This window comes from Drosophila montana, unplaced genomic scaffold (genome assembly GCF_035044405.1).
Source record: "Drosophila montana isolate Dmon_TW-CO22-7 unplaced genomic scaffold, ASM3504440v1 contig_2668_1, whole genome shotgun sequence".
Classification (NCBI taxonomy): Eukaryota; Metazoa; Arthropoda; class Insecta; order Diptera; family Drosophilidae; genus Drosophila; species Drosophila montana.
The window spans coordinates 354,228-369,019 of NW_026997535.1; the positions used below are offsets into that span (position 1 = coordinate 354,228).

Sequence of the window (14,792 nt, forward strand, 5' to 3'; positions counted from 1 at the left end):
CCTATGTCTATATAGGATATCGGAGGGTACCATTTATACATGAATTTGGACCAAAAATAATGTTGCCATATTTTAATGCCAGATTGATCTACAGGCCAAACCATGAGAAAAGAGCCAACCCTTGTGAAAATCGGATAAGATTTGGCCGAGTTATGGGGGTAAGAAATTAAGACCTATGTATATATAGGATATTTGAGGATACCAGTTTTACATGAATTTGGACCAAAAATACGGTTGCCATATTTTAATGCCAGATTGATCTACAGGCCAAACCATGAGAAAAGAGCCAAACCTTGTGAAAACCGGATGAGATTTGGCCGAGTTATGGGGGTGGGAAATTATAACCTCTGTCTATATAGGATATCGGAGGGTACCATTTATACATGAACTTGGACCAAAAATAATGTTGTCATATTTTGATGCCAGATTGATCTAGAGGCCAAACCATGAACAAGGAACTAAACCTTTTGAAAATCGGATGAGATTTGACCAAGTTATGGGGGTGGGAAATTTCGACCTAAGTCTATATAGGGTATTTGAGGGTACCATTTATACATGAATTTTGGCCAAAAAATAATGTTGCCATATTTTGATGCCAGATTGATCTAGAGGCCAAGTCATGAGAAAAGAGCCAAATCTTGTGAAAATCGGTTGAGATTTGACCGAGTTATGAGGGTGGGAAATTATGACCTTGTGTCTATATTTGAGGGTACCAATTATATGTATATGAATTTGGACCAAAAATAATGTTGCCATATTTTGATGCCAGATTGATCTAGAAGCCAAACCATGAGAAAAGAGCCAAACCTTGTGAAAATCGGATGAGATTTGACCGAGTTATGGGGGTGGGAAATTTTTACCAATGTCTGTATAGGATAACAGCGGGTAGCTGCACGCATACGTATTTGTGTAGATATCGAGATTAAGTTTGTTTTCTGATAGATAAATAAATAATTAAGTCCATTTGGATAATTAAATCAACTTGCCTCTGCCGCGCTCTACGCTGCACAACACAGATTGATCAGCAAAAAATAAACAAGATTAGGCATACTTTATTCATACTACAAGCAGAGAAAGAGTCGCTTGACCCATTTATAGACAGCACGGGCACGATTAACAGCCTCAAGGGCCATTATGTCCATGTACATGTCCAAGTTGTTGTCATTGTTATTGTTCTTGTTGTTGTTGTTGTTGTTGTTGTCGCTGTCAATTGTGGGATGGGCGGTAGTCTACTTATTCTGAGATTCATCTCAAATCTGGCCATTAATTCACGCTCATTGTGCGCCTACTTCGACAGTTTCACGGCATTTGTTTTGTTTGCTTTTATTTTGCATTGTCAGGCAAAGTGTTGCTCGGCCTGACTCAACTGTAGGCGGGACCCTTGTCGATGCTATCGGCTTGCCTCCGCCACCTGCCCCAGGCCGCCAGCCGCTGGCACTAAGACAAAGCTTGTGGCACACACAGTTGTTGCCTCAACGAGATGCGCACGAGGCTCCTCGAGCATTTGCACCCAGCTTGACTTTTTTAATATGCTAGATATTCGCGCCTGTTATCATTCGATGCGGGTCTGCTACTCCGGCTGCCCCCACCCGCCCCCATTCGCCAGCTGGTTTCTAGCTCTCCAGTTTTTGTTGCCGTCGCTGTTGTTGTTATTCATGTCGTCATTTCCTATTGTCGCTGTTGCTGTAATTGTTGTTGCCATTCTGGTTTTAGCCACGTCGCCCTACATGCGCGCCCAGCAACTTGTTTTCATTTTACGCTTCCCTGACGCTTTTCACTACCAGCTTTCTGGATGTGGCCTGCTCCGCTACAGTTGCAGGTCCTGCTCCTGCTCCTGCTCCCAGCCTCTGCTCCTGTCGTTGTCATTTTGTACAATTTTGCGCTCTGATTTTTAAACATAATCCAAAGCTGCCGCTGCCTGGCTGTGAATTGTGCGCCGCCAAGTCACGCGATATCACGAAATCCGCTTTAGCGGAAATCTAATTGCGCATCGTGGCGTCTATGGTCCTCAGTCACCCCCTACCCCCCCCCCCCTCCCACTACCACCCTCACGCCCCGACACGCCCGCTCCTGATGCTCCTCCCTGCTGACTATGACCGTAGGCAGATTTTAACATAATGCTTTTTTAAATGCAAAGTTACAAATGCGCCTCCACTTTTCCTGTGTATTAGCACATTTTATGGCACCAGTCGCCAGAGTCCCACCAGGCGACATTAGCATAAAGCAAGAGCACACAAAAGCGCAAAAGTGAAATAGAAATACATAATAAAAGAATAATATACATACATACATACACACGCAACCACACACAAGTTATATATATATTATATTTAAATATAAATAAAATTGCGGTCTTGTTGACATTTGACTTTGGTCCGTGTGGCTTGCCGCTTCGGGTGCAGCGCCTTCTTTTAATTAATGAAAATATTTTGGCAGCACAACAAATCCACACACACACAGAGAGAGAGAGAGAGAGAGAGGGAGAAACACACACGCATTGGGTTGATGCATTTTGGCCAATATTTAACCATAATTAAATAGCCTTCAATAGTCGGTAGAATATGGTGGCCAGCCCCTAAGCCGCATTGACAGTGCTTGATACTGGTTGTAATACGCACACACACACTTACACACACACACACACACCCGCCCACATACACACACACACCTGTGTATAAACTAATAATCCACATGAGGAATTTGCATTAGCAAAAAAAAACATTGCTCTAAAACCATAAAACCAAAATGAAAAAAAAAATTTTAATTAACTGCTGCAACGCGCGCTAATGTTTTGGCACATTTTTAGACGTCGCCTAATTGAAATTGTTGACCTGCCTGTGGGCGTGGCATGTGGCCGCGCAATGTTTGCCCGACAAATAGACAGCAAATTGAGGCATAGTCAAACGAATTGCTGTCCCCGTCGATAGAGTTAAACGGCATTACTTTATAAAAACGGAAACGAAAAAAAGCTTGCCTAACATTTCCATTCGTTACCCTCTCCCTCTCCCACTCCGTCTTTCTCACTGTCGCTGCCTTGACTTTTTCTTTCCATACGCAACACACGCGGCGTATGCGCAATATCGCAAATTGGGCATTTGATTTGGCTGCCTGGCGCCGATTGCCTTTGACAGCGCCAGCCGCAGAGCCCGCAAATAGTTTTGCAGCAGCGGCAAATGCCAAGCTTGAAGCCAGATATTGCTTTGCCACCATTTGGTGCCGCTCTGCAGCACGTTGAGGCAACGAACTGGCAAAAGGAAAATATATAGAAAAAAATGAAAAAGGTTCGACACGGCGTATGCGTGACATTTTTTTATTCCCTTCAACGCCATTTCCATTTACGTTGTTTAAATTTGCCAAGGCGCGCTTTATGTTGTTGCTGACTGTGTTTTTGTTGTTGTTGTTGTTGTTGTAGGGCACTGCCAAAAGGCAAACGGCAGCCGGCCGATATGCGGGTCGTGTGATGCCCCACCATATGCAACGCCTAAAGCGTAGGATGTCTACACTATGAGAAATGTATGAGTTGCCTAGGTTCAGGGTTGATATTATTATGACTCTTATATACTATTTTTAGCTTGGGAGAAGCAATCACTAATGTCAAAGGTATCTTGTATCTCGATCAACTAAGGTCTTCGATCTGAAGTTCATTGTCAAATTCCATCAAGAGAACCAACCTGCAGGCGAGGTTCGCACCATGAACGACCAAACCATGATTGATGTCACAGACTTGATATCCAGGCAAATGAAAGGACTCAAGTGCGTTCTCAGCACTGATTTCTCACAGTGTTTTCCGGGCTAACGGTAACTTTAACGGCAACGATAAGCAAAGGGCTCGGCAACCGACAAGCGACTTGTTTATTTTTTACGCCCCTTTTTTTGTCACACTTTCGTCTTGCTGTGCGTGTGTGTGTGTGTGTGTGTGTGCTTGTGTGAGTGTCTGAGTGGGTGCTGGTGTGAAGGTCTATTAAAGAAACATCTGGCTGCAGCAGTTCTCTAACCCTTGAACGCGGAACATATTTAATTTCTCTAAAAGACAAATGCAAACAAATTCCTCTTGTTATTTGTGGGCGTGGCCGGCTGCATCAAAAATTAGCGTGCCCAAGCCTTAACTGTGCCAAAGCATGGAGCAGGAACGAAGCGGGAGGAGCATAGCCCGTTTGGCCTATTGTTACTGTGGCCCATTTTCCCTTTTCATTCTGGAGTTGGCCACTTGAACCCGACGGGGCATTGTTCAAACAAACCGTAAGTCACAGCCGCAAAAGCAGCCGGAAGCGGGTCCACTAAGGTTGCTGAGATTGGGAGGGTGTAGGAGTAGGGTGTTGGGTTGCGGTTGTAGCTGTCCAGACTACTTGAAAATTCGGCTAACTGAAGCTGGAAAGTGCGGCTTTTATTGAGCCCAGAACGCCTTTTGTTCGCCTCGTGTGCATTGAATGCGTTTAAACTTTTTGGACATTTTTTTTTTAACCTTCACTTTAAATTAACATAATTTGTATTTCACTTGACTTTTGCGCAACCCGAAAAATTGAACCCGAACCTCTTTCGATTTTAATGGAATGTAACGCGCTTTTGTTTGCTGATTATTATAAGTTTTTATTTTTATTTGCATTTTTTTGTTGTCGCTTGCCCTTTTTATTGGCAAAAATTCAATGAGCTGTCCAGAGTGTGAACCTGGGTACGCGCATTAACCCAAATGGCTGCAATTCAAAGTAATTGAGGGGGGAACGGGCAGGATCAGGGGACAGATGACACTTGAAAACTTCAACTCCCCAAGCGTCGGCGCCTTGACTGTATCTGTGTGTGTGTGCGTATGTGTGTGTGTGTGGGGATTTATTCATTTGAAACTTGCACAACTCAAAATCATAAATCTTTTTAATTTCATTGATCAACTTTAGCTGTGTGTGTGTGAGTGTGTTTTCTTTTTTGGGTGCCAGAAAGTTCTTTGTCGCAAAGTTTTCACACTTGACTCCCGCAGGACAAATTCCGCCTGACATTTAAATCGATGGCAGATAAATATTAGACGCAAAGTCCAATTCATTGCTGCAAAATTATGTTGCTAAACTTAGCGAATACCTCAGCTGCTCCCCTGCAGCACTCCCTTTTTTTTTTTTTTAAATGAATAAGCATTTTCCTTTAACGCTGACACGCCCGTTCGACCACCCTCCGGAACTAATCGCCACATAAACAACCCACAGATACAGTAAGGAAAAAAAGTGCTTGTTTAATGGACATTTCATGTTTTTCAGCCACAAGCAAGAAACGACAAGCGAAACAAGCGAAAAGTCCAAATTCATAAATACACGTCCTTGGACAAAGCCAACAAATAGTGTGGGTTCAGCAATTTGTTCGGTCTGTTGCTTTCGGCCGGATATTTCGATCGAAGAGCGCAACACGGTTGATGAAACTGACATGAGGGCATGTCAGAGGTTGACTTTTCGAAAATAGGCTGCGAAAACTTTGCTTTTGCACATTAACCAATTCCCGAAACTGTTTAGCAATTCGAAGGTTCTTTTACCAGGAAAGTTCTTTCAGCAGGTCCTGCAAAGCTAGCTCCGTTTTAAACAAAGACCAGTTTCCTCCGGGTTTACTTTTTTTTCTTCTTCTTCAGTTAATCATTTCATATTCCATTTATGTATCAGTTTTCTCTAGGTATACTCTTTATTCTTCATTTACTGATTCCATATTCCCTTTTTGAACCAGTTTTCTTCTTTTCCTTCAATTAATCATCCCATATTCCCTTCTTGTTCCTGAGAGTCTTCCATTTCTTCCCATTTAAAATATGTTAATTGAATTTAAAAAATGTGTGTTTTCTTTTCTTTTTGGCTTCATCCCAATCTTTACCCAATCCCAATTTGCATTTCTAGTTTTATTTTCCTTAACAAGTTTGTTTGTAATGTATTATCCTTGTTTATATTCCTATTTCCACTAACTATAATTAATTTCTCTCTTGGCTTTCTTCCGTTTTCATACACCTAGTCGTATTTATCACATTTGGTAAGCTATATGTGCAATTAACATGCCATTCGACTGCATTAGCATGCATTATATTTTCATCCGTTGGCATTTCCACAATTTAATTCCACTTCGCGCTGTTAAAATATGCAATTTTCACACAAAAGGTTTTCTTTTTTTTAGCCGTTAAGCAGGATGCAGTCGCTGATAGCCCATGGTGGAAATTAATTACGCTGCAAGTTGATTTTTTGCCCAGTCGGAATGGCCCAAGAACTAGAGGCTGGCTGTTGACCATTGCCAATGTGGCCGCAGCTGACCCAGTTGTTTAATTGAATCGAAGCCGTAAACACTCAAAGCGAGACCGAGATCCAGTGGAAGAATGAAAAATTGCACTGCCAGGCCGACGACGACGAGAATGAGGATGAGAATGAGGCTGGCGACTAGCTAAATAACTTTAATTAGTGGCGCGCGTGCGGTGGGCATCAATCATTTGAGCGGCGGAAACGGAAACCGCGTGGCCGGCCATTTTGCCAAAGAGTTTTGACAGACGGCCATCGGCCGACGCCTGCCTCCATTCTCTTTGGCAGCGCCCTGAAAGTTTCATCAGCATGACACAAACAAGCGCCCAAACATGTGACGGGCGAGTGCAAAGGAATCTCCGCTTGGCAAGCAAAAGTTGTTGACATCCTCTGAGCCAACACGTACTAAGCACTCGAAATAAGAAGGAGAGGGCGAAGAAGAAGAAACAGCAGGAGCAGAGAGCAGCAGCAGTGGCAAGCAAATGTTTGCTTAAAAATGATGCGATGACTGCCGCTGCTGCTGCTGCTGCTGCTGCTGCTCGTGACAGACGCAGCAACTCCTGTTGACAGTGACAAAGACCATAATGACGATGATAAGGATAATGATGATGATAACTTTGTGGAATAGTGCGCGACGGTGTCAGCATCTGGCATTATATGGGTTGACAAATGTCATTACACCCGCTGTTGGAGTTTGCTTTGAAGTGAAGCGGCTTTCGACTTACCTTCAGCTAGACAGAGGAGAGGTGGCTGCCCCAGCGGGGGTCGGTTATTGTTATGCTCCAAGTCACGCGAGTCGTTGGCCTCAGTCATTGACAAATGTGGCAGAAGAAGTTTTTAGTTATATTCTTTTTTTTTGTTTGCTACTTTTTGTTGCACTTTGCTTTATGGTTTTGTCTCGCTCGCGAATTGGCCTAGTTTGTCTTTCACACACACACACACACACACATACGATTATAGTGTCTGCATGTGCAGCTGTGTTTTAGCTGTATGTGTGTATCCGTAGGCTATTTGGGCGCACTTGTCTGACGCTTTTGTCTGGACAGCGTCTTCTGCCAGCTAGCTCTGGCCTCTCTTTCACACTTACTGACTCACACGCACACACACACACACACACACACACACAGGCGCACACAGGCAGCTGCACTTGAGGGCTTTTAACAAGTATTAGTGCTGTTAGTTAGTGGATGCGGCGAAATTAGGCAGACAGAGGGGGTCCGGCTCACTTACACACGAACTTTTGACCCCGTTCGGGCAACAACAATAACAGCTGCTTTCGAGTCCTTTTTGTCTCACAACATCTCTCACATAAACATTTCACACAGCATTTCGCTCTGCCACATTTGCCGCAAAGTGGGCGCCGCTTTTCGCTGTTGTGCGTGTGTAATATAAATTCAACATTTCTTTTTTTGGCGCCTGCTTTTGGTTTATTGATTCAAATGATTTTTTACTTTAAATACACTTTAGTTCAACTTTAAAGGAGATTCGCAGTGTTCGCTTTCACTTTCTACATTTTACGCGCGACACGCACACAGTCAACACTCGTTTATGTGCACAGAAGTTTGCAGCACTGGGTAACAACTTTGTTTAGCCGTAGTGTTGACAAATTAGAATTTGTTTTGATACTCGCGCAAAATGAATTGCCTTAAATACATTTTTGCAAAGCACGTTTTGCTTGTCGTTGGAAATTGTTACAGCTGTTTTAGTTTAACCGTTACCCGTGACCGTGACGTTACCGCTCAGCCAGCGCCTCACGAACTAACGTCGTTTACGTAGAGCTCAGCGAGCCGAAGCCAAAGCGGCAGCAGCAGCAGCATCACTTTGACGTTTGACAAAACACAGCTGTGATTTCGTGGGCACAGCTCTCGCAGTCGCAAGGACATTCTCTCAGTTGTTTTGCTTTGGCGCCAAAAGAGTGCACGTGCCAAGCCCCAAACAGCTGTTGCGGCGGCTCAACTCTGCGCTGGCGCTGTTGCCTCTCTAACTTGAAATGTACCAAAATAGGGGGATATTTTTAAGCTTTTCGCATTGTATGGTACTGGAAGGCGGCAGCTGGGAACAGTTGCAGCCATAAAATTAAGTTGCCCACAAATAAACTGCGTAAAAGTTTGAAAAGATAATTGAAGCGCACCCAAAAAGTTTTGGCGCGAAAGTCAACAACACTTGGAAACGTTTCCGCTCTGCTGCACCAGCAGCAAACTTTCAAAGAAACCCAAAACAAATATAGGGGAATACCACCTAAATAAATGTAGCAAGAAAAGTTTATCCGCCTTTTTGTCATTTCCTTTAAATTTAATTGCGTTTTATGCCTTTATTACATAAATACAAAACCTATGCACAAAAATGCATCTAAAAAATGCATACCGCATGCATTTTCTTTATTGTGTTTTCCTGTCCTCTTTATCTCATGGTTTTTCCGTTTAACAGCAATGACCATCGTGGCCGCTGTGATTGTGTGCGCCGCCTCTGTGTGTGTGTTTGTTCTCGGTGGAGGACTGCTCGTCGCCGCCCTCCTTGATCTTCGGCTTGTCGTCATCGGCAAATTCGCACAGATCGCGGCGCATGGCATAGGCATCCTCGCCGTCCGCATAGTACTTGGGCTCCACCTCGATGATCTTGAACTTGAGCGAGTTTGTGTAAAGATTGAGGGCAGCGCGATTGCTTTTGCGTACGTGCAACGAGACGTACTGGGCATTGAAGCACTCGACCATGGCCTGCGAGGCCTGATTCATCAGCTTCTGGGCCAGGCCGAGCCGACGATAGGAACGCTTCACCGCCAGCGAGGTAATGTGTCCGTGTTTGCTCTCCTCACCAGGTTCGGGCTCCTCCATTTTCGCCAGCACATAGCCAACGATGCCGCCCTTATCATCCTCGGCAACGTAGCTCAGCTGGGGCCAGGTCAGGCCGTGATAAAAATAGTATTTCATCTGATAGTTCTCCGGCAGACACAGCAGATTGCAGTGCTGCATGGTCATGAGGTCTTCGGGCTTGGCGCAACGTATGTTCATCTTGGCGGTTCTTCGATTTATACAGTTTGTTTGGGTATGTAATTGTGTGAGTGTGTGTGTGTGTGTGTGCGTGCGCGTTTGTAGTTATTTAGTCACGTCGCGCTTTTCGTGCTCGTGCGTTTTGATTTTGCTCCCCACCGACAAGCTGCTGCTCCTCCGGCTCCTCTTGGCCCAAAAGTTCGCGCACCAGACGAAATTTTGAGAGAAAGGCCTTCCAAATCAAAAACCAGCCTGCGGAATAGTTAAATATATTATATCGTGTGTCGGTTCCAGTGCATGCTCCAATTTCGATTCTCTGCCAGCTGCCTTACCCAACAAAATAATGGCAGCTACAATGCTAACGGAGGCTAATATTGTGAAAATGAATGCCAGACCCGTTTGCAAGGACATTCTAAATATCACAAATAATCACAGTCCAAAATATGCAAATAGTTTGCGCACATTTAGTCCCCAGCAAATATATGTATATAAAAACTAAACTTGTTCACGTTTCCGCCTCGTTTTGACGAAATACTCGCTTCCAAATACAAAACAGCTGTCACGCAGCTGTCAGTGTAACATTTACAACACTGCACGCAGGGGTGCATCGGTCGGCCCACACTAAGCATTGAAATTACCACAAAAATACAAAAGTATGCATAAATGATGAACATTTGCATATGACGAAGCTCATTTTAGTTATCTTTCATTAATCTATCGAAACTCATAACATAATATCAACCACACAACCATTTCCCTGATTCACAAGCTGTCTGTTCGCCCAGCCACATGGAGTCTCAGGCTGGGTTCGGTTTATTAGTTTATATGGAAAACACTTGGTAGTGCTTCTTACAATGCATACCCACAAGCAAATATAACTAAAACATTTATATGTTAATTTATAAACATATCCACCTTGATTCCTTAGAAATTTATTTGTTTTTCGCGGAGCACGCACACTTTTCCTTCACTAACTACACACCGGCATTGACAAGTGTTGGAAAATGCCGTATTCGCAGTCGGCTCAAACAGCTGTGCATCCCCAAACAAGTTGGCAGCTCTTATTTTAAATTATAACAAAAAATTCACAAATAAACAATAAAATGCAAGAATTTAGTGCAAAACGTGATGCACTTTTTGCATGCCTCGACGACGCCAGCAAAGAGTTGAAGGGCACGCCCCTAGACCAAAGCAGAGCGAAGCCGTACACAGTAAGCGCCCTGGAGCGGGCCAACAACACTAAAAACAGGAGCCAGGTGATGAACTATCGCCAGGGACGCAGCATTGAGGGGGGCAATGAAGTCGAGGATGAGAAGCTGCGCCGCCTGCGAGGCAAGGAGAGTATATTCAAGAAGCCAGAGCTGCCCATTGGACGTTGCCTAAAGCCGCGAAAGACGCCCGACTACCAGATCAACCCGCACAAGTGGAAGAAATATTCACTCTCCGATGTTGACATATCCGATCAGACCAACGCGGCAGCGGCCTTATCTTTTCTAAGGGAAATGGACTCACAGCGCGATGGAGACTCAGATGACACCGAGGATATGAATGACGGAGGAACAGGCGCAGCCCACAAGATCGAATTCAAAAAGACAAGCAAATTAAATCGCAATCTCAAGCAGCTTAAGAGCAATGAGGTGGAGGATGTTGAATTAGACAAGCCACAGCTGCGCGGCTCCAAGCTGGTGATGCCCGAGTATGTAATTGGCCAAAAGTCATCCAGAAAAGCCAAAAAACAACAAAGCAGCAGTCAAACTCGCGCAGCGGGCAAATTGCAGCTGTCGCATTTGGAAGAGGTCGATGAATGCGACGAGTAGGCGGTCTAGCTACGGCCTGATAAGGCGCCCTAGTATTAAGATAACACATATATATAGTATATCTACTTATGTTATACAAAATATAGTTTGTATTTATAAAAATAATACATACGAGTATTTCGTACTGGCAGATATGGAGCGGACAGCACACGAACATACAATTGAATACAACTAGAAATATCAACGTCAACATATTTAAATAGGGACGACATGTATAAATGCAAATCAGTCGATTGGGAATGCTCTCATTTGTGCTCGTTAATCTAGGCTAGTCGGAGACAAAGAATCCTGGATTGAAGTAAAGCTTCTTATTGAAGCCCAGACCTTCGAAGACGCCGGTCTGCAAATGGCCATACTTGGTGCGCATATTGCCCACTATCGAGTGCGTCTTCTTTAGTATATCCTCCAGCGGTCTGTCGTGTGCATGCTCGGCCATCGTATCGCAGAACTTCTGAATGTACCAGCTGCCTTCTTCGGTATCCCGGTGCGTCTCGAAGCCTGGAGTGCTCGCATAGCAAATCAAAATATCCGACAATGTTGGCACATTGTCAAAGGGAACGCCGTCGGTTTGTATGCGCATTCTCATCACTTTTGGCAAAATCTGGCCATGATCGGGATTATCGCCACGGCAAAATGGAAATATTAGCACCTTAGGCTTGTGGACCAAATTGGGGCACAGATCCGACTGGAAATTACTGATGATTGCCTTCACATCGGCCAGGGAGCCATCGCTAAATTGCACTCTGTCCACTTCCCCGGCGCGCTCGCCGTGCGTCATTAGCACCATGACAAAGCATTCCGTATCACGCACAAAGTGGGAGCTGGTGAGTGCCGAGAGCGTACTGAAGAACTGCCTCTGATCCAGATTCTTATACGAGAATATCTTGAAGCCAATCTGTCGAAAGATATCAATGAGCGAGTCGCCGTCCCCTTCTGCGCCCTTGCGCTTTAAGCCGGGGTTCGAGAAATCGATTATGTTAACTATAAGAAGCACGCCGCGATTGTGCTGAGATTTCATTGGATATGTGCCAGTTATGTCGTCGGTATGAATGCGTGTTGACTTGACCACAATGCGCTGTTTGCCTTGGACCGGCTCCTCAAAGGGCACCAGCGGACCATCTGCATCATTGTGGATTGCCGATATCTGCAAAAGAAATATTTCAGTTTCAATTGAAAATGGTTCACGAGAAGCTTACGCACGTTGCTGACACTGGGCCTTTCGACGGGTGGGTCACTGAGACAGGTATCCACAATGTCGGCGGACTTGTTGCTATGCATACGACTCAAGGAGAGGAATGGGATTTCGCTGCCCTGTGGGTCCATTTCCTCGAGTATACGCAGAGCCTCGCTGTAGCCCAGACTTCGTAGGATAGCCATTAGCTCCGCATAGGCAGTGGGTCCACGTTTTGTGATCTTGATGAAGTACTTTCTAAGCAGCTCCAACTGCACCTGCTCCTCGGTCATGTCGTGCCCCTTCTCGTTCAGATCCTCAATGTTCCGACGCATCACCGGCGAGATTAATCCCCTGCGCACTGTTTCCGCCACTAAATCCTTGTAGCTAGTGTATTTGATTAGCTTGTCCATGTTTCTCATAATGTGCTGGCGATGCTTCTGCTTCATGCCAACCTCTCGATCTCGCTCTCGCTCTCCCTCCATGCTGTGCAACGATCTCTTCCTTTTATGGCAGCTTGAGGTCGGGGACAATGAGTAGAAAAATCTCTATTTCTATTTTGTTTCGTTTGTTCGTTGAACGCAATGCGGATGCTGCGCAACAGGCAGTGATAGTGCCAATGGCAGTGGAAATGGCAATGGAAGTCGCAATGAGTCACTTTTAAGTCACTTTGAGTCACTGGATTGACGTTGTTTTCCTTTGTGTGTGCGCTTTGATCACGTTAAAGCGACGCAATTGCAAGTGTGATCCTTATTTTTTCAAAAGCAAATTATTAAATTTGTATTGCACTTTGTTGTATAATTATAAAATTAGCTAAATATTATTGCTTTTATGATAACATTTCTTTTGAAACAAAAGGAGTTAATTAGCTGCTGGCAGTGGCAGAGGGCAGTGCCGTCGCGCGTCCGTTCACTCTCGCTCGTATTCTAACACTGCTCGATATGTGCAAATAACACTAAGCAACAAAATAGACGAATGTAAATGGCATCATACACTGAAAGAATGAGCAAGCGCACATTTTCTGTTGATTAACAATGCATGTTTCATTTATTCATCAAGACCATTTGTAGAGTTATATTTAAAAATAATTCTAAGTCATTTTCATTGAAAAACGGTAAATTCAAACAATTTATACATCTGTTGGGCTTTGAGCCGGCGTTGTTTTTCTCCCGAATCTCGAAAAGATACGAAATATATTGGAGAAAAAAGAAGCAAATTGTCTTTTAAAACAGCCGGCCAAAAATCCACAAACCATGCATATTCATATTTTATTAAACAACAAGAAAATTAATAACATTCATTGTCGCATAGTGCAATTGTGAAATTATTACCAGGGCTGGAAAGGCTACTTCAACGAGTGGACAGCTCTCAGGCGCAACAGCTGTTCGTCAACAAACAAGCAGATTTTTACAACTGTTAAAATGGACCCAAATATACCCATTAAGACTGATGAAGATGATTCAAGCAAAAACAAACCAGATTGCATTGTAACAAAGCATGCCAAGCGCGCTGTGCTGGAGTACTTGAAACAACATGGCTGTACGCGTGCCAATCTGGAGAAAAGCGCATGGGCACGACGAAATAATCAAGAGAATGTCATTGGTAAGCGTTCAAAGTGTGCTTCTTTAAAGTTAAATAATCAAATTATTATGCGCAGATTACATATGTCGAGCCTATAAGGATGCAGAGACACGTGTGAATCAGGAATGTGACTCAGTCAGCCTCAGCCACATCAATCAGTGGTTGCAGCTGCTGAAATCGGCGGAGTTGTCAAAGCTATGCGAATACGAAGCAGCAGCCGTGGTGAACGCCATAGTGCTTAATGAGGCGCAGCCAGAGCCGGCCCAGCTGGGTGGCGTCAATATGGGGCAAGTTGCAAATTGAAATTAAGTGAACATTAATGTTTATGTATACGTTTTAGAGAGGTATACGGCTTTGTGGAGAACGCGCTAACTGGGCAACCACAAAAGAAACTAAGCGCGGCCAGCGAAGCGTTTCTGTCCCGTGAAATTGAGGTATAACAAATAAGAGTAATCCTGTTGGATTCATACTGACCAAACCTCGCTTACAGCTGCTCATAGATGAAGCCAACAATGATCAGTCGGATAATGTGGCGCGACGCATGGGACAGAGTTTATTTGATCGCCAAGAGTACAACTATGAAGCGGAGCCACACAAATGCAGTTTAGATCCATTATTTTTAGATGAATAGATTTAGGGTTTATAGAAATAAACTTATTCAACGAATTCATTTCCACACATATTTATTAAACATTTAAATTCAATTGTTTATCGAGTTAAATTGTACGCGTACATTGTCACAATCCTTTAACTGTTAAAGTTGCTCAATCTCAATCCTACTTAGGTGTATAGACTGCCTGCATCATGTATATCTTGTCCATTGTACGTATTGTTTGTTTGTTATTTGTTTTTAGATAAATTACATACATAATTAAGTACATTTCTATGTATAAACAGTAGTTAGCACATTTAAAATCTAAAATAAGGGGCTCGCGAATTTTCATTAGTTTCACACAATTACTTGAAGTAGTGTATATGAAAGAGTATATAA

General features: G+C 43.8%; 6 protein-coding genes across 7 annotated transcripts in view; 2 read left to right on the forward strand and 4 right to left on the reverse strand.

Moving 5' to 3' along the window:
- The window catches only part of dpr6 (defective proboscis extension response 6), a 92,453-nt gene extending 84,412 nt beyond the window's left edge, over positions 1–8,041 (reverse strand). The window contains exon 1 of one of the 2 annotated variants that reach the window (XM_064683941.1): positions 6,971–8,041. The gene's annotated coding sequence lies outside the window, so the exon portion shown is untranslated. The remainder of the gene's footprint in view (positions 1–6,970) is intronic. The other variant, XM_064683942.1, reaches the window with a different exon arrangement.
- A 475-nt stretch (positions 8,042–8,516) lies between these two features.
- vnc (GNAT family N-acetyltransferase vnc) lies at positions 8,517–9,253 on the reverse strand. The gene has a single exon (XM_064683828.1). It carries the CDS (start codon positions 9,251–9,253, stop codon positions 8,666–8,668), a length of 588 nt encoding a protein of 195 aa, XP_064539898.1. The 3' UTR covers positions 8,517–8,665.
- Positions 9,254–9,341: 88 nt separating this feature from the next.
- On the reverse strand, positions 9,342–9,770 carry LOC135429510 (small integral membrane protein 13). The gene is made up of 2 exons (XM_064683829.1): positions 9,565–9,770; positions 9,342–9,484 (listed from the first exon to the last, which is right to left on the reverse strand). Exons 1-2 carry the CDS (start codon positions 9,641–9,643, stop codon positions 9,342–9,344), a joined length of 222 nt encoding a protein of 73 aa, XP_064539899.1. The 5' UTR covers positions 9,644–9,770.
- A 565-nt stretch (positions 9,771–10,335) lies between these two features.
- On the forward strand, positions 10,336–11,154 carry LOC135429508 (uncharacterized). The gene has a single exon (XM_064683827.1). The coding sequence runs from the start codon at positions 10,336–10,338 to the stop codon at positions 11,047–11,049; it is 714 nt and encodes a 237-aa protein (XP_064539897.1). The 3' UTR covers positions 11,050–11,154.
- Positions 11,116–13,156, reverse strand: Dronc (Death regulator Nedd2-like caspase). Its single transcript, XM_064683826.1, has 2 exons — positions 12,250–13,156; positions 11,116–12,193 (listed from the first exon to the last, which is right to left on the reverse strand). Exons 1-2 carry the CDS (start codon positions 12,703–12,705, stop codon positions 11,318–11,320), a joined length of 1,332 nt encoding a protein of 443 aa, XP_064539896.1. The 5' UTR covers positions 12,706–13,156; the 3' UTR covers positions 11,116–11,317.
- Positions 13,157–13,541: 385 nt separating this feature from the next.
- LOC135429511 (uncharacterized) lies at positions 13,542–14,483 on the forward strand. Its single transcript, XM_064683830.1, has 4 exons — positions 13,542–13,822; positions 13,878–14,092; positions 14,146–14,235; positions 14,292–14,483. Exons 1-4 carry the CDS (start codon positions 13,642–13,644, stop codon positions 14,430–14,432), a joined length of 627 nt encoding a protein of 208 aa, XP_064539900.1. The 5' UTR covers positions 13,542–13,641; the 3' UTR covers positions 14,433–14,483.
- The last annotated feature ends 309 nt before the right edge of the window (positions 14,484–14,792 follow it).